This window comes from Cervus elaphus, chromosome 21 (genome assembly GCF_910594005.1).
Source record: "Cervus elaphus chromosome 21, mCerEla1.1, whole genome shotgun sequence".
Taxonomy (NCBI): domain Eukaryota; kingdom Metazoa; phylum Chordata; class Mammalia; order Artiodactyla; family Cervidae; genus Cervus; species Cervus elaphus.
In genome coordinates this window covers 64,757,363-64,781,960 of record NC_057835.1, presented here as the reverse complement: position 1 = coordinate 64,781,960, position 24,598 = coordinate 64,757,363, and the positions used below count along the sequence as shown (strand labels likewise).

Here is a 24,598-nt window from a genome sequence, read left to right as displayed (position 1 = left end):
AGATCTCTCCTAGATTAAGACACAATTAACACAAGTCAAGCAACTAGACAAAATCTTGTTGTGCTTCAGCATCTTCATCCATGAAGATGAAAAAACCAGGTAGGGCAGATGCTCCTTTAAGCCTAAAACCCACTGATTAAATAAAATTCACCTCCCAATTTACTATTCAATTTAGAAACTCAGAAGCCCCACAAACGTCATTTTGCATGTCCTCAATGTGAAATCTATTTCAACAGCACAACGTAGCGGTCAGAATGCCGGTACTGCACGACTCCCTCCTGCACAGAGACCTTCCCCCAATTTTCCCTGTATTCTGCACAGCCCCTAAAACTGTAACAAGAAGGTGGCTATTTTCGCTGAGATAAAAGGCTCCTCAGTTTGGAAATTATTCTCTTACTCCCTCTTGTGGCTGGATTGCTTTCTCTTCAATTACAACTTCATCAGTTGCTTCCAAAACTGCTCCACCAAAACTGCTAGAGAATTAGGTGGTGTCAAGAACTGATTTTGGGCTCCCCTGGTAGCTCAGCTGGTAAAGAATGTGCCTGCAATGCAGAAGACCCAGATTTGATCTCTGGGTCAGGAAGATTCCCCTGGAGAAGGGAATGGCAACCCACTCCAGTAATCTTGCCTGGAGAATTCTTGGATAGACCATGGAGTTGCAGAGAGTCAGATATGATGGAGCAACTAACACATATACACACACGCACACACATGAACTGATTTGGTTGGGATTTGTACTTTTTGACTTTCTGTGCAATGTTGGCACAGAGGAAGATTTTAGGTGTTCTATGAATGATTAAGGTCACATTGCTATAAATGGGCAGAGTTGCTTAACTTCAAGGATGGAATCATATAGGACTCTGACCAGTCACTTAACTGAATGCATGTTCCATTAGTAAGAACTGGTAAATCTGCACCAAGTAAGTTTTATCAACAAGAAATCTGATAAAGCCAAGATTCAAAATGTATCTCCTAAAAATTAAGATGGTGAAACATACCAAAAAGAACTTAGTATTGATTGGTAACTGCTAAAACTGACACTAGGGGGTTTTTCCTTCTCCCATTCCCCAAAAGCCTTTTCAGAGCTGGCATTAATGTTAACGTGGGCTGAAGTTTCTCACCAATCAAAGCTCCATTTCCCAGTATTTCCATCAAAGGATGTTTTGTTTAAAAAAAAACCTCATTTTTTAATAGCATTTTTAAAACTTGCACAAGCACATTGCGTATTACGTACAGCTCCCCAGTGGGACCAGATTTTATCAGCCACTTTTAAAATAGAAGGCTGAAGACCAGTTTTTTTGAATTTGACCAACACAGCACTTTCCCCTCTAGGTTGCTGAGATTTTGTATGAACAGAGGCTTTCTTCCCCTGTTAGTTATTATTTTTTAATTTTACTTTTTACAATGTTTGTTGGTTTCTGCCGCAGGGCGACATCAATCAGCCACAACCATACATACATCCCCTCCCTCATCCCACCCCCAGGTCAGCAGAGTGCGGGCTGGGCTCCCTGTGTCATACAGCAACATCCCACTATCTGATAGTGTTGAATACTTTTTATATTTATTATGCTTTTGTTTATAGCACACAGCTTATAAAATAGCAGGTAATCAGTAAATATTAAACTTGCTAACATTTTCTTAAATTTAATATCCAATAAACTAAGCCTCAGTGCAGTGACATCAAAGAAGCACAGAAGTGATATCAAAGACGGTAAGCAGTGTATTTGCTATTTAATATCAACACAGAGATGTATTAACTCTACATAAAATACCCTACAGGTAGATGCTATTATTACCATTTCCATTTTGAATATGTGGAAACAAGAGTCAGAGATGAAATACTTGCCCAAGGTCATAAAAAATGAATCAAAGAAAATTCAAACCACTAAAGTCTACGTAGACTGTGCTAGGTTATGCCACCCTTTTAAAGTGAAAGTTTACTTTTTTAGAAATGTTACATAAGATTATTCTTCAAGTCTTATCCCTACAATCCAATTAAGTCTGATGATAATACTCTCTGATCAGGTGGAAACTATCAAAGAGGAAACCGAAAGGAAAGGTCATTATAAGAGCATGATTCTTCTGATGTCATAAACCTCTATCTAAACACAGCAGAAAAATACTCATCAAATTACTGACTTGAGAACTTGCTTGTTCTAAGTATACTACAACTTACCTACATAAATCAAAGTCCTCAACTGTCCATTTCCCAGAATAACATTTTGAAGGTAATGTGTTTTGAGTAGGATTTTTACCAAGTGCCCCTGGGTTAAATGTAGTTCAGGTATGCCTTCGAAATTCTGGGCAACGATTTTTAATGCAAGTTTTAAGAAGCAAAAATAACTATGAGCTGACAATTCATAAGTCTTGAATCAACAAGAGAAAGATCTATCTCAGAAACACATTTATATTTAATCATTTGGATGAGAAACATTCAACTTAACACTGGGTTCCTTGGTAATACTGCTAATTTGAAAGAACTCCTAGATACCCCAACTCGTTTGCAAGACAGAAGTTAACTTCCAGTAAAACATTTCTAACTTCTCTAATGTTGTCCAACTTATTAAGCAATTCAAGTCAGTCAAATCCCTGTACTACAAAAATGGGGCATTCCCGGGACTCCTGGTTTTAAAAGAATGAACATGCATACAAGTCAATCCATTGGACAAAGTCTTAGCTTGACTTACTTAACTCTATAAATTAACATTTGGACTATCTTTATGTTCTTTGTCATCTGTTATAACCATATTTTTATTTGGAGGAGAACAGAAGAAAGCTCACAAATTCTGTTGCAAGAAACTAAGAAAAAGATTATATGCTGAACTCTTTTACTAACTTATTCCAATAAAAACAAACATGAATGTGTCATCAACAGGACCATACTGCTAACAAGTCAGCTATATTCATCCATGCTCTGCTGTCCCCAAGACCCATATTATAGCAAAAGAATGTCAACAGAATAAAATTAGTGAAATCTGCCAAGATATAAAGCTATTTTATACCACACTACTACTTATGTCATATTATATGTTAACAGAAAATGCAAAACTGTCATCAATGACAAATTGCAATTGCATAGCAATTTTTATAGATACAAGTTTTTCATTATTATAGGGAAATGCTCACTACAGAATAAAATGGAGAACGACCTGTTTGTTGCAAGAAATGTACTTAGTACAATGGTAACTGATAGGAATGTGGTGGCTAAGCATGCCATTTTTCCCAAGCCAAATTCAAACTTGTGCCATCTAAATATTAAGCGTATCATATTCCCGCAGTGTGTTTTACAGATTAAATACAAATGTCAACGGTCCTGTTTTTAAGGGGAATGTAGGAATAGAGCCAATCCTAAACTCAAAAACAACTTAGACATCAAGATTAAAGAAAGTTATTAGATTGGTGCAAAAATAGTTGCAGCTTTGCCTTGTTGTAACTTTGCTTTTGGTATTGGAATACATTCTTAAAGTAAATGTGGTTATGTTATACATTATTTTAATGTGCATTTCCTGCTTTATGTTTTTTTGCTAATGACATTACTTGCTATTTATCTTAGACTGCAGAAATGTTAAGACAAAAAGCAAATTACAGCGATTTTTAAATTCAAGTTCAAAATGGGTGGTAAAGGAGCAGAGACAACCCACAAGGCATCTGGCCCAGAAACTGCTAACAAAGGTACAGTGCATCGGTGGTTCAAGAAACTTTACAGAGGGGAGAGCCTTGAAGATGAGGAGGGTAATGGCCAGCCACTGGTGCTGATCCCGTCACAACTACACAGGAAGTTGCTGAAGAACTCAACATTCACCATTCTACAGTCGTTCGGTATTTGAAGCAAATTGGAAAGGTGAAAAGCTCAGTAAGTGGGTGCCTCATGAGCTGACCGAAAATAAAAAAATCATTGTTTTGAAGCGTTGTCTTCGCTTATTCTAAATGAATCATTTTTCAATCAGATTGTGACGTGCGACAAAAAGTAGCTTTTATGACAACCAATGACTACCAGATCAGTGGCTAGAGCGAGAAAAAGCTTCAAAGCACCTTCCAAAGACAAATTTGCACCAAAAAACATCATGGTCAATGTTTGGTGGTCTGCTACTGGTGTGATCCACTACAGCTCTCTGAATCCCGGCAAAACCATTATATCTGAGAAGTATGCTCAGGAAATCGATGAGATGCATCAAAAACTGCCACGCCTGCAGCGGCACTGATCAATAGAATGGGTATGTCACACACCCAACACTTCAAAAGCTGAACACACTGGGCTATGATATGACTACAACGTTTTGCCTCATCCACCATATTCACCTGAACTCTCACCAACTATCATTTCTTCAAAGCATCTTGACAACTTTTTGCAGGCAAAACATTTCCACACCCAACAGGAGGCAGAAAATGCTTTCTAAGAGTTCATCGAATAATGAAGCATAGATTTTTATGCTACAGGAATAAACAAAAACTTTTCTCTGTTGGCAAAAATGTGTTGATTGTAATGGTTACTATTTTGATTAATAAAGATGTGTTTGAGCCTAGTTATAGTTATTTAAAATTCACTGTCTGAAACCACAATTACTTTTGTACCAACTAATATAAATCGGAGTAAAGAAACCCTCAGGCCATAAAGATGGAAATTGGCAATGGCTTGTTATCAGGGACAAGACGACGACCAAACAAGAGCCAAAGGCACAGAAGGAAAGCATTGCTTTATAAAAAGATAAGACTAAGAGCTATCTGTATTCAGCACAGAACTGGGAAAAGAACAGTAAAGATAGCAAATCCAAGTGAAGGACCACCACTAGCAATATAAAGTTTATAACTTAGCGTCTTTCCATTAAAAATAGGTCAAGTTTATTCTTACATCACTTTCTTGCCAATATGCTTCTGAGTGGGAGAGTAAGGGATAGAACTACTACTAGTAGAATGGGAGTGGCAAATAATCCTGGGTACTACCCACAGGAAATATATCATACAAATGAGTATCAACATGAATGTAAAGAGTTGAGAACCAATGATGCAGCCAACACCGCAATTAACTTACAATTAGAAAAAGAACTCCAAGTTGAGTCCAAGATGTCAGTTAAGTCTAGAAAATGTGCTAAAATTTAAGAGGTTAGAAAGAATAGGTAGTTTCAAAAGGAGGAGGAACTCCTGCTTGCAGCACACTGAGACTGACAGCAGTAGTTCAGCGCTTAAGAACCTGTCTTCCAATGCAGGGGAAGTTGGTTTGATCCCTAGTCAGGGAACTAAGAGCCCACCTTTCAACAGACAACTAAGCTCCACACTCTAAAGCCGGCACACCACTGCTGGAGAGTCGCCCACACGCCACAATGACATATCCTGCACTCTGCAACCAAGATCCCACACAACTGAAAACCTGAGGCAACCCAGGAAATAAATACTTTAAAAAAAAAAAAGGACAAAAAATCCCTAAAGAGCAGTGTTTATATTCAATGCACAACCATAATAAAAAGGGATGGAAATCAGGATGAAATCACAATAGGGATTATCTCAAAAATTTTTTTTTTAAAAATTCTAAGGCCTATTAGCATTTCAGAGGACTACATTAAGTTTTTCGGAGCTTAGCTGACATCAGAACACCCATAATTTTGATTTCCTCTTGCAATGTAGGCAATGCGGGTTCAATCCCTGTGTTGGGAAGATCCACTTGAGGGGGAAATGGCAACCCACTCCAGTATTCTTGCCTGAGAAATCCAATAAAGGAGCCTGGCAGGCTATACAGTCCATGGGTCGCAAAATAGTTGGACACAACTGAAAGACTAGTCAACAACAAATTATATTCACTGGCGGGGGGGCATGTCTTTCATAGGTTAAAGCCCCAATTCCAAAAAACCCAAAGTTAATACTTAAATGATTATAAGCTATGATGGAGGGCACTGAAAATATACTTCTGATATTAGCGGGATAAAGTTACCTCTGATTTTCTTTATAAAAGCAGAACTATTTTTGCATTTCTTGGAAGAGGTAAAATCTGGCATCATTTCCTCTGGGTAAAGTTTTCACAAGGCCATTAAGTCCCACATTCATTAATTAATAACATAATTGACCCCTTCATGCTCTAACCAGCACACTCTCTCTCTTCCTAATCTCATCTCTTGTGAAATTACTGCAAAACGCTTTTGAATAAACCAACTCTTCCCACCTAATGTTCTGATAGAATGAACCATCACTTAATTTGCTGGATTAACCAAACCTCACTTAACAGACTGGCTTTACACCAGGCCTTTTTCATTCCTAGGCAAACACCAATAATGCCCATGTCATCGTTTTATCTTTGGGCTAAATAACTTCAGATACATTTTTCAGCTACTCCCTGAAACCCCATTTAGTTTCTATCAGCGGTTATACCATTATTGAGTCCTGTATTTGTTCCCCAAGCTACGCATTATACTTGGATATAATTACTAAAATGCTATGCTATTTTTGTTATCAAATTTAAGTATGAAAAGAAGCATTTCTAATGCAATTACACTGAAAGTTTTGAAATGACCATTTTTAAAGGAGACACACACACTTATCACTTGGGTTATTCAAAGATAACCCAACTGAAAGATTAGAAAAATTCTGATTATTTTCTTTTAGCTTCTAAGTTCTTACTCTACCATGTAAGCTCAATTTTATAAAGGTTGCATCTCTTTTCGGGGTGGCTAGTAAGTTATTTTCAAACTGTAGGTCTATGCACATTCAAAGAAAAGGTCTTAGCTCCAAACTAGAAATGGGCAAATGAACATACACATTTGTTTTAATTGAAAATGTTTAGAACATGTAGGACACATTTGAACTACTTTTCAATTAACCAACTAACTAGGATCTTCTACTGTACTACTACTGAGATGTTACCATAAGTTTTACTCACAAAGCTGGGCATTTAGTTTTTGGCCACATCCTGCAAAACATGTGGGATCTTAGTTCCCCAACAAGGGCGTGAACCTTCACCCCCTGCATTGGAAGGGCCAAGTCTTAACCATTGGACCACCAGAGAAGTCCCCAAATTGGGTGTTTTTAAAAGAAAAACTGAAAAGCAAAATTACTCTTGGTAAACTATAAAGATACTCTAGAGTATCTTTATCTCCCGACCTGTCTAATTCAAATGCCTCTGCTGGGGTCGAATACAATTTCTTCTTCTTTCTTCGACAGGTCAGAAGAGTTGAAGAGTTCAAAGTATACATGTTCCTCCTATACTTTAAGATCTTTCTTAGGTTTTTCTGCTTGAATTTCAATTTTTAATCCTGTAATCTATTCCTTAGTTCACTTTTAACTATCTCCACAGCTCACCTAATCACTAAACTTCTCCAGGTCATCTGTATCTCTTTCTGGAACAGGCAGGAAAGACTTCATTCTTATATTAAGTGTTGCTATGCTGAAAAAGGACAGGTAACCTGTTGCTCTTGACCAAGCTATTAGTCTTCCCCTTCCCACCAAATAGTAAACACGTATCTTTCCACTGTTTCTTTCCTTTACATTTCATACACCTCAGACTTCCCAAATATACAAACTACCTCACCAGGTACAATAGTTAACAGTTATCAAGAAAACTCTTAAAAAGACTGCTGAATTTTATTACCAAGACTGTCCAATGTACTTCTTCCTGGAAGGATTGCTGCTATCTCCTATGTCACATAAGGTCTTTGTACTTTGAAACATACCAAAAGCAGTTATTTGACAAAAACATGTAAATATACAGTCAAGAAAATGAATATAACACTGCACAATTCTTTTGAAAAGCCCTTATTCCAATAAATGAACTGTCTGTGATTTTCAACTTAAAACTCTTATATAGCAGTTTTTAAAGCCCAAGGCACTTGCCAGCTTGCTCCTGCTTAATGGCAGTTCTATGGAGATAAAAACCAGTGCCCAGCAACCACACCTTAAAAATGTAGAGACGCATAATAAAATGGAACTCAGTCAAGTTAACTGAATCACACAACAAATATTGTTGCCAACTGTTACAAATGACAGACTCAGGACTTTACTAATTCATGTCCTAATAAGGAAGCCATTCTTTAAGTTATTCCAGTGGCTTTCAATTCTTAAATGAAACCTTTGAAAACTTGCTGGCCGGTATAGGCCCTCTGTCCTTGAAAGATACACAATTTTTAAAGTTTCTTGGACCTTTTAAATTTCATTCTTAGATTCCCAAGTTAGAGAGACCTCTATTAACTTATAGGCAGCTTTAAAGAGAAGCCCCAAACTGAGATAAATGGGGCACTAAGAGCTCTACCTGATTTACTCCACAGCAGTCCTATGGGGTAGGTATTACTCCCATTTAACTGAGCTCAGTTTTCTCTGATGAACAATATCTTCAGGCCATCCAGCCATTTAAAGGGAACACTGGTTACGATTCAAAACCTGCTCTTTTTAGGCTGTTATATTATTGAGTTTGAATTAGGTACAATCTAGTATGCACATGCTCATTTCATTTTACATTTCATCATGTTCAAGATAAAACTACCTAATTTTTGGCTTGTGAGTTTAGGCAGAAGAGGTATCAACCCCTTCCCCCACTAGGACAAGAACATTTGGTCTAAGATCTGCTAGAAAAGGCTGACTGCATTAGTTCACATACTATAATTTCCAATTTAACAACACAAGGAAGAGAAGAACCATAATTTCGCATAAAGAGAAGTTCATGTTGTGAAGAATAAGGTCAGTGAGCCTGTTCTACAGCAATGCCCTAAAACTCTGTACCAAGTACCACGGTCCCTCCTTTCACTGCTTAGTAAATAGTATAAATTAAACAAACACTTGATAAGTACATGTAACCAGAATGGCAGTAACCTAATAAGAGTAAAGAACTCTTCAGAGAAACTTTGAACCATGGAGGTTAGTTCCTACTAATAGGATGACAAAGAATATTTTCTTAGGCAGTATAGAACAACGAAGTCTGGTTCATCAATGATGCTATCAGCCAATAACATTAATTCTGAAAAGCAATTATCTGCTTATTTTTCTCAAATTAGACGTCAAAGAAAAAAAACTAGAGCAATAAAAATTACAACTGGTTACATTTTTATTATATAAGATATTGAGATATAATTAGGCACACGTTCACTAATTATCAAGCAAATCAGGTCAAATCATTTTTTCTCTAGGAGAAATAACAGTTCTGCTATATTTTATTCTTCCATTTTACTTAAAAGGAGAAAAGGAATTTTATGCAAGATGTTTCCTGAGTCAACAGGACCTGTTTGAAGAAAGGTGATCGGGAAAAGAAGCTTGCCTGTAAAGAATCACAGTCTCTGTATATATCCAAGTTTCCCCAAGTTGAAACAGAAAAGGCCTTGGAAAATTAGCCGTACTGCTGACCTAGTTCCACCTCTTTTCCAAAAGAAGCCAAAAACTCATTTACTTAACAAATAATTTGAGTATCTACTATATATTAGGAAGGATGAGCCATGCAAAGATCACTAATGGAGCTTCACTTCTGAAAAGACTTAAGGTTGGAAGCAAAAGCTTGTTTAGAATTCTCTGAGCCTTTTATATATTAAAGGATTTAAACTTTCATTTATCTATACTTTCAAAGTGGAAACTTCATTTTTACTTTCGAACTGGAAATTTCATTTAGATTTGGTGCAAAACCAGTGTGCAATTCTGAAGGAGAACAACATAGTGATCAGCAACCAGTATCAGACTCTCTTAATAATCATTTCAAAAGGAGAAGCTATTCAGAGATTAATCCAGATATTCTCACCCACTGATCCAATGCAGTATTTTTTTTCCTTGATAAAGAAAGCAAAGGAAAGTAAAGCTAAAATTGCTACAGTCTTTTCCTAGGAAAAGTCTCACAATGACGGGAGCTTTTATACTTTTTGTGTGGAAAACATGCAAATACCTACCTGGAATTGCAAATAAGCTGTTAGTAGAGGATGAATGTTACCATTTCCCCTCTTATTCCTAAAACTGACTTTTGTCTTAAGGAAAATAACAAAACTCTTAATTATTTAATCTATCAGGTATAATAACTGGGGGAAAAACATTAGAGTGAACAAAATTACACACTCAGGTTCTTACCAGTAAACAGAGCAAAGAAGGTGGGGACAAAGTCCAACAGCACTTTTTTTATTATAGGGAAACATATTTCCAAATTTTAAATATTCTTATTACATTAGCAAAGCATAAGATAAACATTTGTCATTTAGTCTCAAGAAAAGCATGGAACTCCCTTCTCATTTTAGAAATGAATGATAGCTATCAATATAAAGATTTCAAGTAAGCAATCAAAAACAAACTACCTACAAGATAGATACCACATGAAAAGACTATAGCCCACATTAAGATAGAAAATGTTATTCTCCTTTAAAAGGACAATCTAAAGTAAATTATCATTTGAAAAAAAATACTCATAATTTAGGAACTGAAGCTATTCCATTAGCGTTAGACTACTGTAAAGGAATCATAATACCATTACAATTTTAACAAAAACTCCAAACCCCCATCAGAAATAATTCTATATAGCTTGTTACAGTAGTTCTTCCATGAACAAGATTCAAATAGTAAGTGCAGCTGGATTTTCAGAGGAAGTGGGATTCAGCCTCTCTCTATATACCGGAGCCCTGTCAGAGACCCATGTGTATCTAAGAGTACCCATCTGCAATGTAAGAGTAATCATTTAGTTAAACCCACTTTAAATATTATTCCACGAACTCCCAGTTCATTAAAAAATGAAAGTGCTAGAGTACACAGGCTGTTCTATGCTAAAAGGTTGCACTGTTCGCCAACTTGTCCTTTTATTTCAACTTTTCTGACACAGAAAGTCACCATTTGTATGAAAATTTTCAAATTAACCAAAATGTAATGTTCAAGTCTTTTAAGCTATTTAGAGAAGCAGTGCTTCAACGGAGTAGACACTGAATACTTAAAATACTTCTTGACTGAACCTGGAAAATCAAGCTTTGAGTTTTTCATTATCTTTTAATGTGGTTGTCAATGTTCAAAGTTGACTTCCAATACTTAAATGCAGAAAGGCAAAAACAACTGTCAAGCCAGTTTTCTGCACGGCTGACTCATTACATTAACATTTCAGTGGCTAACCCAGGGAAGGCTACTAGGTCTACAATTTCTACTACATCTTACATAAAGCAAGATAGTAAAATTTCTGCATCTATATACTTTTAAGAAAATCAGCTCTAGAACTACTACAAATATTCTAACCACAACTGAAATGATAATTCAATTCCTTTATCTTTTCAATTAGAACAAAATATACTATCTGAGCTGACTGATAATCATCAAAATTCATTTTATACAAATCTAACCACAATTGTTCTAACATTTTAGTAATGACACCCTGAAAGACTTGGAAATTTAGAACACCCTATTTTTAAAAGGAAAAGAGAAAGCAAAGAAATAAAAAGTTGAGAGTAATGGAACTGATAATCATTACAGAAACCCTGTATTACAATGACACTAGACTGAGCGGTTTCTCACCAGTACATCATTGCAGATATCTCTTAGCTCGGTCTCTATTTTCTCTCTGTATTCTCGAGCCATCTGCTGTTTTTTCTCAGCACCTTCTGTCTTTTGCTCAATACTGGAGACGACCCTCCAAGATGACCTACGGGCTCCTACAACATTTTTATAAGCAACTGAGAGAAGATTCCTCTCCTCATTGGATAATTCAGCTCCTTGCTCAGTTACAGACTTCATGCAGGCTGCCATGTCATCATATCGCTCAGCCTGCTCAGCCAGTTTGGCCTTCTGTACCAGCTCGTTTTTATCCATGACTGGATGTTCTGCAGGGGGAAAAAAGCAGCATTTAGATATTTTTTCCAGTAAAACAAACAGACTAAAAATCATACCCTTTGTAAACATGTTAACACTTCAAACCTAATTACCGATGGAAGATTCTCTACATGTGGAATTCAATGAAACTTCACAAAAGGGTGCTCAGAATAAGTGGAAAAAAAAAAAACAGCATACTCAGCGTGCACAGTGTACACTTAAAAGCCATTAAAATCGGTTTAGCAAAATCTAAAATTACATTATCTCATCTTTGTTCACAAGATCCTTAATTTCACATAAAATTGAAGCACACTTGACCAAAAAGGCTGCCTTAAAAACCAACCCTTATCTTACTTGGTCAAAATCTCAACTCTGGTTTCAAATATCACTGGGTAATCCAAAATTAAGCAGTTTTTCTTTAGTGAAAATAACACCTATGAAGAATACTACCATACTTTCAGAATCATGACTCCTGTCAGTTTAATGTAATTCATATCCATTACTGTTAATATCTGCTCTTGTCAAGTGTTTAAATTTTAGCTGAAAACACTCCCACCCCAAGTCCACTGATCTTCGCAAGAGCTGATCATAGCATGCAAATTTCCTGGGAGAAATGACCACATTGCTTATTTTAATGTTGTGAATGTAAAACCACCACCAAGGACCAGTAACTAACCCTAAGGCTTCATTCATCTGTACCTTGTTATACGCACATGGGCTTAAAAAAAAAAAAAAATCCATGAGTCTTGGAACTTCAATTCTTACTATCTATGAGCACTAAGATAGATACTAAACGCTTCCCAGTGTGATCAATGTTTCTGATGTCACTGTTCTGTTTAAATGCAGACTTACTGCCTCGTTTCTAGTAGTCAAAAATTAATTGAATACATTATCACTCAAGCTGCCCTTATCAAGACTTCCCAATTCTTTCTCATTTTAAATTTCTGGACTTTTCAATTTCCCCCGTTATGCTATTCCTTAAGACATCCTTCAGAAAGATCCTAAGGCAGCACAGAAAGATATTAGCCCCTACAGTGGTCCCAAAGGGTACATGACTTACGATGAAAACAGGAATCACTGTCACTCACTATGGGAACTGACTCCCTTTCTTTACCTTCCCAGGGAAATCCCACAAAACATTCTTTTTAAAAAACCAAATCGGAACCAATCCTTTGTATTTAAACAACTAGCTAGCTAGCTTAAATAGGAAGTATACTGTTTTCAATGTCAAACCCCAAATCTATTATCGCATAACCTCCCCACCCCTTTCTTGCAATTACCAATTCTCCCCCCCTAAAAATTAAAAAAGGCTCTCCGGCTAATGCTACTTCAAAAGAAAATTATCTACAACCAGTACAAAGGTTCCTCTCCCAAACCCCTCGGTAACGAGGGGAAGTGGACTAGGTTTCTCAAAGAATAAGCAGCGCTCCCAGGACTCGCCGCACCCATTTAACCCTTCACCGGCGGAAGACTTCGAGGTGGGTTAAACGACAACGGGCCGTCTGTGACTTTAAAGGGCAAACCCTTCCGTCCGCGCCAGCCGCAACCCCCCCTACTTGGCTCCGCCCAGGCTGGTGCCTCCGCGCGAGTCCCCGCTTCTCCCTCTTTGTCATGGCGGATCTGTGTCAAGGAGCCCAACCTACTGCCTAGTGTTAATTCCCCCACCGGGGCCGGGGCGGGGGAGGCGCGGGGAAGAGACGCGCGCCCCCGCCTGCGCTGGGAATCGGGAGCCGCCCGCTCGCCTCTGGGGCACGGACGCCGGGGCCGCCCGCCCGCAGAAGCGGAACCACGAGCGACCGGCCGCGGACACACCCCACTCTCCAGTCGGGCGTCCGTCCTCCACCGGCCGCCGCGGGTGCTCCTTTAGTCTCCGGGGGCCCGACAGCTGCAACCGGTGGGGGAGGGGGCGAGCCACACCCAGGCGAGCCCGGCCGCCGCCGGCTGTTACGCGCGGGCTCACCCGCGCCGCCGAGCGGGGTCCCGGTCGACACACACCCACGCAGGGACCCTCAGGTCTACCAGGCCCCCCCACCCCCGGGAGGACGAGCGAGTCCTGTGGTCCCCCGTCTTTCCCACCCTCAACGCTATCCCCTACCTGGGCTCCGAACACCGCCCCCCCCCCCCACGCGGAGACAGAAAGCCAGCCCCATCCCCCCCCCCCCCCACCGCGCCGGGAATATTCAAGTACTCCCCGCCCCCCCACCACCACCCCCGCGGAACCCGGGAAATTCGGCTCGAGGTCTCGGGCGAGCCCCACCCCGGGACCGGCTCGACAGAAGCACGGCCTCGCCCCGCTCTACCTGGCGGGCGCTTCCGGACCGCCTTAGCTCGCAGCCCCGTGGCCAGGGCCGACACTCCCGCCGCCGCCGCCGCCCAGGTTGGGGAGGAGGGCTGCGTGCCGCCGCAGCGCCCGGCGCGGAGGCTGCGCCGCCGAGAGGGCGGGAGAGGCGGGGGGAGGGGACGGGGGGCGGCGGGGAGGGGGCGGCCTCACCTGCGCCACTGCAATGCCCGCGACCGCCGAGTCATTCTCTCTCGGGCGGAAGCGAGCAGCGGGGCGGCGCGGAGGAGGGGGCTGCCGGGGGGGTGGGTGGGGGCCGCGAAAAAGGAACGGATCGCGGCCGGCGCTGCCTCGGTCACCCTCGGGAGGCCTGCGACCGGGCGGGTCCCTGGGGGAAACCTGGCGTGCGGGCGCCCTACCCACCACCCCCCATCCCCGGGGACCGGGTCAGACCGGGCGCCCCTCCGGCCCGAAGCGTCGATGCGGAAGCAAGTAGCTGGAGGCGGCCGCGAGCCGCCCGCCAGAACCCAGCGGAAGAGAAGCCGCCGCCCGTCTCCGCCTGAGGAGACTCCGCCTCAGCCCAGGGCCGCTCCCAACCGCGGGCGAGCAGGGCTTGAGGGGATGCGGAGCGGGGACTACTCCCGCGCTTTCGAATGCTTGGCCTGGGACAGGAAGGAGCGGGGCGAGGCGGCGGCGGCGGCTGGGTCCCTTACCTGTGTCCGGAGTAGGTGGCGACGGACGGACGGGGATCAGCAGTCTCTGGGCGGCAACGGCGAGGCTGAGACTCTGTCCCTGGATCTCGCAGCTCACAGGCTACAGCCGCTCCGCAGACACGGGGTTTCCTCCAATCACCAGCTCCGGCAGCAGGGGCACCACACGCACGATGACGTCAAACGCTGCTATGGCAACCGTTGATTGGTGCCCACAGCTCTGGGGGCCCAGAGCAACCGCCGCTCCCCAGCTCGCGGCCGCCCTGCCCGCCCGCGCTAGAGGGCGAGCGGAGGAGCGCGCGCGTCCCCTCGGCTCCCAACTCTCCTCCCCAGCCCTCTCGGCTTCCAACTTCTCTACTCCTGTCCTGAGGGTGCCCGAACAGAAAGCTCTTTTTTTCTTCCTCTGGTCACCAGTATCCCCACCGTTTCCCTCGGATCCCCCGCAACTCTTCTCCGGCTCGCTCCCCCAAAATCAGCCGGGAGGCAATTTTTCCCCACCCCCACCTTAGGGTTCGTGCGACCCTTCTGCGCCTGCGCCAGTTACTCCCTCAAGAAGGGGCGCCCCTTCGGCAACATCCGGGACCTTTCGCACCCCCGCCCCCTCCCATCCGCCTGGCCCGCCCCGCCCCCCGTGTTTCGCGGCGGTAACTGCCCCCCGGGGGCATCCGGGCGGCGGGGAGGGGGCTAGATTACTTGAGCGGCTCCACGGCGCGGGCATTATGATCTGGGACTTGGGGGTGCGGGGCACGGTCAAAGAGTCGGGGAGGGGCGATGTGGCGCGCTAGACCCCCAGCTTCCCCTGACACACACGCCGGGCGGGGCGATCGGGGCGCGCGGCCCCTCCCTTTCTCCTTTCCGCTGCCGCCGCTTTACCTGCTACCTCAGGGACGGCGGCCGGAGGCCTTTTAAGGCTCGGGAGAGAGGGAGGCGTCCGGTCCCAGTATGTGGACTGAGCGACCAGTTGGTTTTTCCAATCGGGGCTGGGACATCAGTGCGCAGTGACAGCTGCGAGGAGACAACGGGTGGGCACCAAGTGGGAGTGAGGTGTGGCGGGCGGAGCTGGCGGGAGGTGAGGCCTGGGAGGAGGCTCTCACAAGGCCTTCAGCCTCTGAGAAGGAAAGCCGGCGTCCTTAGGTGGAGGCTTTGAGGGGGCCCTGGAGGCCGTAACAAGACAGGAGACATAGAGGTTTGACTGTATTCCCTCGTTTTTCGTAGGTTGAATTTTTTTCTGTCCAAAATAAAGCTTTCACTTAGAGACCTCATGCTTCCGTGGTTTAAAACGTGATGATTACCTGTTCTCCTGAGGGAGGGACATGCTGTTTCCAGGGCCCGGGTTGACTCAGCGGGCGGTGGGCCGCGGGCGGGGCGAGGAGCAGGGACCAGGAGCCAGGAAGAGCGGAAAGAGAAGGGCGGAAATTGCAGGTGCCGCGTTTACGTGCCAACCTAAAACGGTAGGGCCTCCACCCAGTCAACTTCAGGAAGTTCAAAGACATGCATTCACTGTGTGAAATGTCTTTGATCCGTCTTCCTTTAGGTAAGTGTTAGAAAAGATTAGTGCCTGGTTGACCTACCAAACCAATTGTAAAAGTCATTGAGAGTTTCTAGAACTCAGAACTCTTTCTGCTATCCATGTGTGAGCTCCATCTTGGCCTCATTGACTTTTCCAACATCACTTTATTAAGCATCTACTGTGGTGGTTTGGTCACTGGGTCGTGTCCGACTCTTTTGTGACCCATGAATTGTAGCCTGCCAGGCTCCTCTGTCCAAGGCATCCTCCAGGCAAGAATACTGGAGTGGGTTGCCGTTTCCTTATCCAGGGGATCTTCCCGACCGGGGAATCGAACTGGGTCTCCTGCATTGTAGGCAGATTCTTTACCAACTGACCTACAACCCTGAACACATACTAGGGCCCTGCTTTAGGCACAGCTGACAAAAGAGCCTTCCAGGAGTTCAGCCTCAAGTTCCCTAGAGGATTGAATTTATCGGTAACTGTCACGTAAAATGTTTCCTCACTCTTCCAGCGCCTGGCGCTTCAGAGCGCCTTGTCTGTTCTGTATGATGGATACAGTGTCTGTGCCACAAGACTGTTCTACAAACCACATTTGGCCTGAAGTTCCAACTGGCAGATAGTAAAATATAAACCAGAAAGAGGGTTTTCTACTGACCAGTTCAATTTCAGTGTTTTATTTTCCCAGTCGGAACAGATTAATAGTAGACAAAATGGATGAACGAATTGATCAGAGTTTTGTTTCTGGGATATTAAAGTCACCTTTCTTTGACTCCCAAGCAAATTCTTTTAGGGAGTGACTCACTTAAAATGACTAATATTTGAAAAGCTTTCTTTAAAAGAAATTCTTGTCTCTTTAAAAGAAATTCTTGTTTTATACCAGATTTCAGCACCAGAAAGACAGAAGATACTAAGTTTAAAAAAATCTTTCCTAAAAGGAAAGGGATGGGAGTTCCCTGGTGGCCTAATGGTTAGGATTCCAGGCTTTCACTGCCATGACCTGGATTCTGTCTGTGGGATGAAACAGATTTCTCATAATCCGCACTCCATCAAAAAAAGTGAGGTTGTTTAATATCTCAAGTATATATATAGATAGAAAATATGCCCTTTGTTTTAGAGGAAGTTTAGGGATTTCGCTGCATAAATAAGTTGTGGAAACAGCTTAGGAAACAGCTAAATTAGATTTTTGCCTCCTGCTTTAAATAGCAAGGCTTTTGTGGTGAAAGGACAGGAACTATTAGGTTTTACAAACTCAGATCAATGTGTTCATGTAATAAAGTGTAATGAGGTTGCAGGGAAGCAAGAATAGGGAATATCATGGAAGCCCCAAGTGATAAGTACTTTGAGGAATAGGAATAACATATGGCAAGGATAATTGAAAACAAAGAAATAGAACCTATGAACTTGAACTTCAGGACACTTACTAGAAACTTTCACTACACTAGTAGTCTGATTTGTTTTATTTTCTTCACTGTTCAACCCTGTTGGCTCAGTCAAGTTGCTTAACCTTCTGTGTCTTGACATTACTGTCAATAAAGTACTGGTAATAAAAACACTTAACTCATTAAATGATATTGAAGATTAAATGAAGATATACATATATGTATATGAGACATAAGAGATGCAGGTTCAATCCCTGAGTTGGGAAGATCCCCTGAAGAAGGGCATGGTAACCCACGCCAGTATTCTTGCCTGGAGAATCCCAAGGACAGAGGAGCCTGGAGGGCTACAGTCTATAGGGTTGCAAAGAATTGGACATGACTGAAGCGACTTAGCGTGCATGCGTGTGACTGGGCACTAATAGGACATATCCAAAGCCATGTTCTCCACTTGTGGTTTTGGTCTGTAAAATCCTCCTTGTTTTAACCTCTGTTCTATCCGTTAATGGACCTCTATATGCCAGCTGAAATAGAGAGGATTCCAAGGCTTTAGAGGAGGGGGAACATAAGATAAAAGCAGTCTGAGTCCCTGAAGGCCTTTAAAGGTCAGCCTTGATCCTTTAGGACTTTATCCAGGGATACCTTTTCTTTTTTAAGCCACTGAATTTTAGGTTTTATCTGTTATAACAGCTCGCACTGTAATGTCTGTCGATGTCATTGGCAAATCCAAAGCATGGTAAAGGTTTGTTGTTTTTTTTTTAAGAGGAAATGTGAAAGAAAAAAGGCACAGGGAGGGAAAAGAAGTGAGAGTAAGGGCCCCTGCTCTTGTGATAAGATGTATTTTATGTATTCTCAACTAATCTATTGACTCCTAGAATGACTTTAGGAAAGTAACGTTTTCTCAATTTAGTCAATCTAATAGTCTAACTGCTTTTTAATTTACTATTTACTTGATGCCATCCTTATTCTTTTATCTACTGTTTTAACATTGTTTTTCTTAAAAAAAAAAGAAAAAAAAAAACCTTGTTTTTCAATCCATATCTTTTAACTCTATCCTGACATCCCAGTCTCTAAACGGTGTCCTGTGATACTTTGGTCGTAGACTGGGTTTTTCTCATGCTGATTAAAAAATTAAAAATGTAAACCAATAAGAACCCCAAGTCGACTGTGAGCTCTCATTTCATACCTTCACCAGGCCCTTAACGAGGGCCCACTGGTCAGAGATTATGCTGCTTTGGAGGGATAGAAATACATGAGTCATACTCCCTCCCTGAAGCAACACACGATCAAGGGACAGACCCAAACACCAAATGCAATTACAGAGAAGCACAGCGAAGTAAGGGCTCATAAAGGTAAGCAGATTGTGTTTTGAGAAATCTGAGCTGTGAGCACTGTCCATGGAGGAGTGAGAAAGGTTCCCTGAAAAACAAAACCTCATATTCATCCTACAAATTTCTTGTTTGACTATCAGCAGAGTCAGTTTTGCTTTTTTGCCTCCAATGGCATTTTTAATTCCACAGTGAAATTTTAGTTGCCTTATATTTTTAATTTACTAATCAAAAGACACTATCTCCCCCGCCTTCCATTAAGTACAGAGATACATTTTCTAAAGTCTTCTTTTCCTGTAGTAAATCATCTTCAGTTGTATGCTCTTCTTTGGAGTCTTCAGATAGGTCTCTATTTCCTTGCACTAGAGAGTTTTTTTCATTCCTGTGTTGAGGTGGTGATTGTTTTCCTGTTACATATCAACAAAAGAAATTCCTTCCAGTCTCAGAGTTGGCCAACTGGCAGATGAAATTTCCTCTGCTTCTTTTTGCCACCCTCTTGAAAAGATAGATAGATCTAAAGTTGTAGGAGAGTACAGGAACACACTCACCTACCCAAATGCTGGAATCCAGCAGATATTTACATTTATCACTTGTGGAGCAGCCTCCATGACAGGATCTTCCCCTGACCCATTGTCCAGTTGTCTGCAAGGAGGGGAATTTATGTTGTCAAGAATCAGAGGCTATCTGGGGTTTGTCTTTAATCAGCTATGATAAATGGAAAAACTGCAGTCTTGAATACTGTGGGCTGTCAGGGTGCTTCCCCACAATGCTTTATCTGCAGCTCCTTATGCCAGGGGTCTATCCATCACATTCTGTAGCCAGCCACCCCTGCCTCCCTGGTTCTCTGTAATTCTCCTGGGCCTTCTCCTGGGATCTGGAGATTCTGATTGAATAACAGTGTGAAGGCTTAACTTCTTCCTACCAATTTTGCTCTTCTTTCTTGAGGATAAAGTTTTCATGATAAAGTTTCTTGATTTGGTTCCCTCTGTACTGTAATTAGTGGAAATACCTCTTGCAAATGATTGATTCTTAATTTTCAAAAACTTTTTCATGAAACTTTAATGGGAAAATGGGAAAGATTATAGCAAAGATTGTAACTTGGCACTATTTTAATATCTTAACCCTTAAGTCTCCAGTTGCAGTCTCCAGTATCATAGGATTTATTTTAGATTCGTAGCAAAATTGAGAGGAAGATACAGAGCTTCATATAGTTCTAGCACCCACTTATGCATAGCTTCCCCTATTTTTGACATCTCCCACAGAGTGGGATATTTGTTAAAATTAATAAAATTGAGTGGTATTTTCTTAAAATACATTTACAGTCATTATCACCCAAAGTTCAACATTTACCTTTAGGTTCACTCTGAGTATTGTACATTCTACAGGTTTGGACAAATGTGTGATGACATATGGGCTTCTCCGCTGGCTCAACGGTAAAGAATCTGCTTGCCAATGCAGGAGACCTGGGTTGGATCCCTGGGTCAGGAATATCCCCTGGAGAAGAAAACGACAACCCATTCCACTCTTCTCACCTGGGAAATCCCAAGGACATAGGAAACTGGCAGGCTACAATTCATGGGTCACAAAAGAGTCAGATATGACTTAGCAGCTAAACAACAACAGCAAATTATAACATATATCCATCATTATAGTGTCATACAAGGTAATTTCCTAAAAATTGTGCTAAAAATTCTCTTGTCCACCTATTCGTCTCTCCCCCTAACCCATGGTAACCACTGATCATTTTACTGACTCCATAATTTTCTCTTTTCCAGAATGCCATATAGTTGGAATCATAAAATAGCAGCTGTTCACATTGGCTTGTTTCACTTAGTAATTTGCATTTAAGATTCCTCCATGATTTGTTGTTTTGTTGTTTTGGTTTTTTTTAAGGATTGAGTAATATGCCATTGTCTGGATGTACCACAAAACTATGATACACCCATTCATCTACCATAGGACATCTTTGGTTGCATCCAAGTTTGGGCAATTATGAGTAATGCTGCTGTAAACATCCACATGCAGGTTTTTGTATATGCACATTAGTCTTCAACCCCTTTGAGCAAACACCAAGGAGTGCCATTGCTGGATCGCATGGTCAGAGTATGTTTAGTTTTGTAGGAAACCACAAAACTGTCTTTCACAGTGACTGTATCATTTTGCTTTCTTACCAGCAGTGAATGATAGTTCCTATTGTTCTACATCCTTGTCAGCATTTGATGTTGTCAGTGTTCTGGATTTTGGCCATTGTAGTAGATGAGTAGTGTTATCTCGTTGTTTGAACTTGCATTTTGCCAATGACAAATGATGTGGAGCATTTTTCATATGCTTATTTGCCATCTGTATATCTTCTTTGAAGAGGTGCCTTTTGAGGTCTTTGACCAACTTTTTAATCCAGTTGTCTTCTTATTGCTGAGTTTTAAGAGTTCTTTGTGTAATTTGGAAAGCAGTCCTTTGTTAGTCTGTTGCAATTATTTTCTCCCAGTCTGTGGCTTGTCTTCCCATCCTCTTGATCAATTATATTTTTAATATGTTTTCATATTTTGTAAGCAAAGGTAAAAACTTTAATTTGCTGTTAAGCATTAAAATAACTTTTGGAAGGTACCATTGAGATTAGTGGTGCAGAAATGAAGGTACTGGTTTATGATGCTTACCAGAAATATTATCTGAATTCAAAAATCATTTTGTATGAGAGATCCTCATACATACAAAGCAAAATGAAAAATGGTACAGGTACTGCCATATCTGATTATCCCTTGGAGCTTTCCATCATTTGACAATCATTTGAGGCAGGTGAAAGCAGCTGGGAATTCACAGTTTCAAAAGTGCATGATTTACAATTCAAAAGTAATCATAGAGTGAAAAGGTTAGAAGAAGAATTTGTCCCTTTCTGGACTGTATTTCAGCCCTGAGGACCCAAGAATAAGTGAAGGGAACATTTGGGATTCATTAAGGGTTGAAAATAGAATAATGCATATATATTAGAAGTCTTAAAAATCCTCTCCCTCCCTCCTCTCCCCCTGCCTGCCCCTGAATCTTTAGGCATCTGGAAAAGGAATCAAGGGCAATGTGAATTTCTGGCAGTTTTCCCAGGACCTGATATAAAGTTTTTCAGGACCTAAGAGCAGAGTTTCTATATTCTAGTTTTCTTGGACTGGGGCAATCTCTCTCAACTTGAAATTATTTTTAGGAGTAGTTTACACACTTTCTTAACCATGAAATTCTAAAGAATCCCTGAAACATTTTAATATTTCAGCAATTTGACAGGAAATTTAAACCAAACCCACTCTATGGGACAGGAGATGGTTGTTTGGGGTCAGTCAGTTGTGTGTTTTTAACATGACTAACTTCTGTACAGTTAATGCCTCACTTGTTTGTTAAACATTGATTTTTTTAAAAGGCTAATATAGTCAGAAGACTTCAGACTTGGTCAATTAAAAAATGAATAAGCAACAACTGTAAGAAGCCCAAGCAACAACTGTAAGAATATTTAAATTGGTAAGTAACCAGTAGAAGGAAAGGACACATGTGTTGAATTGTTTCTCTAAATCACCATTGGCCAAAAGATCTAGCTAAGCGATATATAAGATGAGGTCACCTTCCTTTTGTGACTTTCCTATCATAGCAGTGCAGCTAGCAATAGCTTATGCATGCAAGCAGCATAAATAAGTCAAAATATTCTGCTAGGCAGCAGCTGTAGATATGAGAGGGTAGGGATTAGAAACAGTACGAAGGTCAAGCTTCAGAAAGAACAATTAACCCTGAGCTGCTGACAAAGAAGACTTGATTACTTTATTAGAGTAAGTTGAGTGGCAGAGGTCAGGGAAAAGTGGGTGTTGGTCTTGACTGAGAACTGAGGGGCCGATAGATGCAGGGAAAGCCCCAATATCTATTGAAGAGAGTCAGAGAATGGAGAGTGAGTTCTAAGACAGGCTTTTGTATGGTACCCTACTGTTCTTTGCTGAAACATCTCAGGGCCTTTCTGGAAGGGCAAATAAATATTGTAAGGACCAGGGGATTCTGGAATGTCAGTGAAACACTCAACATCATCATGGATGGTCTTCATTGTCTTTGGGAAAACAGAGCACCACCAATGGATCTGGGTTCTGGAAAGACCACATTTGTTCTTTCTTTCATTCTTGAATAGATGTTTGTTGAGTAGCTACTTAAATAAATACCAGATGTAACAGGTGCTGAGAGGGGGAAGATGGAAACAAAAAAGACACTGCTGGACCTCAATAGAGTCACATTTTGGTGGGAAAGACAAATATATTAGCCACTCTTTGTAGGTAATTGGTAAAGACTGGTTGAATGGAGGAATAATAACTAAATAAATAAATGGAGTTTCTAAAGAGAATAGCATGTTGGAGATTAGTAATATTGCTATGTATGAATAATAACCTGAATAAATGAAATTCACTGATAAATTCTCTTTATTTAAACCTAGAAATAGTAGGAAGTATTTCTTTATTAAGAAAAACTGAGTAAATTTTCTTTATGTTCATTTCTCTGCAAAGGACCCCAAGAGAGATTTGGTTAGTGGTAAAGTGAGATAGGAGAGTCAAAGGAGAAGAGAAAGAAGACCTGGATAATCCACTTATGTATAAATATTGAAAATAAAATGGACATTGTCATTTTTGAAATATTTACTTTATTCAGACCCAAGACACAAGCTTAAAAGAGGCTATTAGAATTAAAATATCACCTGCAGCATGCCAGGCTTCCCTGTCCTTCACTGTCTCCTGGAGTTTGCTCAAACTCATGTCCACTGAGTCAGTGATGCCATCCAACCGTCTCATCCTCTGACTCCTTCTCCTTTTGCCTTCTGTCTTTCCCAGCATCAGGGTCCTTTCCAAAGAGTTGGCTGTTCACATCAGGTGGTCAAAATACTGGAGCTTCAGTTTCAGCATCAGTACTTCCAATGAATATTCAGGACTGATTTCCTTTAGGACAGACTGGTTGGATCTCCTTGCAGTCCAAGGGAACTCTCAAGAGTCTTCTCCAGCACCATAATTCGAAGCATCAATTCTTTGGTGCTCAGCCTTCTTTATGGTCCAGTTCTCACATTCATACATGACTACTGGAAAAACCATAGCTTTGAGTATATGCACCTTTGTTGGCAAAGTAAGAATTTTTTTTCTACTAATAATTAGGGGTTTTTTCCCCCTTGAGTTTCTTGAGAAAGTAAAGTTATATGTATTAAATGAGTGATGAATCAGTTAGTGAGCATTGGGTGTTTTGTATTTTCATAGAAAAATCATCATATTTTTTGTTTAGATATTTTAAGAAGATAAAAGCTTGAGAACCATCAAAGAAACAAATTTAAATGTGGTCTGTGGAAGAGTTTGCAAGTTTGCTCCTATACACCTTCTTCCTTTCTTCTAGAAACTTAGTAGAATTTCTGATAGTCACCTGGGCACAATGCTCCCTGGAGTAAAAGACCACATTTCTTACTGCCCACCCAGTTAAGTGGGCCTTGGAAATAAGTGACACCTGAGAGATATAAGGGATGTTTGATGTGAGAGTTCTGGGAAGTGTCCAGAAAGGGAAAGGATGCTCACTGCCAAGAATGTGGACACAGTGAGGGCTGGGACAGCCTGGACCGAAGTGGAATATCAAGGAAAGTGGAGCAACCAAGCAGAAGGGGCCTGGGGTTCTCACAGCTT

At 41.3% G+C, this 24,598-nt stretch overlaps 2 protein-coding genes and 1 long non-coding RNA gene across 5 annotated transcripts in view; 1 reads left to right on the top strand and 2 right to left on the bottom strand.

Moving 5' to 3' along the window:
* YWHAZ (tyrosine 3-monooxygenase/tryptophan 5-monooxygenase activation protein zeta) overlaps positions 1-14,857 on the bottom strand; it is a 33,443-nt gene extending 18,586 nt beyond the window's left edge. The window contains exons 1-2 of one of the 3 annotated variants that reach the window (XM_043879296.1): positions 14,722-14,857; positions 11,437-11,741 (exon numbers count right to left, since the gene is read on the bottom strand). In XM_043879296.1, coding sequence (XP_043735231.1) covers positions 11,437-11,730 — 294 coding nt within the window. In that variant the 5' untranslated portion in view covers positions 11,731-11,741; positions 14,722-14,857. Of the gene's footprint in view, positions 1-11,436; positions 11,742-14,030; positions 14,146-14,221; positions 14,374-14,721 lie in introns of those variants that run through there. The other 2 variants (XM_043879297.1, XM_043879298.1) reach the window with 2 other exon arrangements.
* LOC122679116 (translation initiation factor IF-2-like) lies at positions 12,427-14,441 on the bottom strand. Its single transcript, XM_043879348.1, has 4 exons — positions 14,428-14,441; positions 14,084-14,378; positions 13,287-14,026; positions 12,427-12,448 (listed from the first exon to the last, which is right to left on the bottom strand). Exons 1-3 carry the CDS (start codon positions 14,439-14,441, stop codon positions 13,370-13,372), a joined length of 966 nt encoding a protein of 321 aa, XP_043735283.1. The 3' UTR covers positions 12,427-12,448; positions 13,287-13,369.
* A 5,588-nt stretch (positions 14,858-20,445) lies between the features above and the next one.
* On the top strand, positions 20,446-23,815 carry LOC122679047. The gene is made up of 3 exons (XR_006336322.1): positions 20,446-20,595; positions 22,333-22,430; positions 23,771-23,815. It is a non-coding gene; the product is annotated as an uncharacterized LOC122679047 (long non-coding RNA).
* Positions 23,816-24,598: the final 783 nt, after the last annotated feature.

Bases quoted from the DNA above. Each gene is read 5' to 3' on its own strand.
- LOC122679116 (XM_043879348.1), bottom strand. The intron at 14,027-14,083 runs GTCGGCCCTGGC...CCCGCCAGGTAG, and splicing joins GCGGCGGCGGCGGCGGGAGT to AGCGGGGCGAGGCCGTGCTT.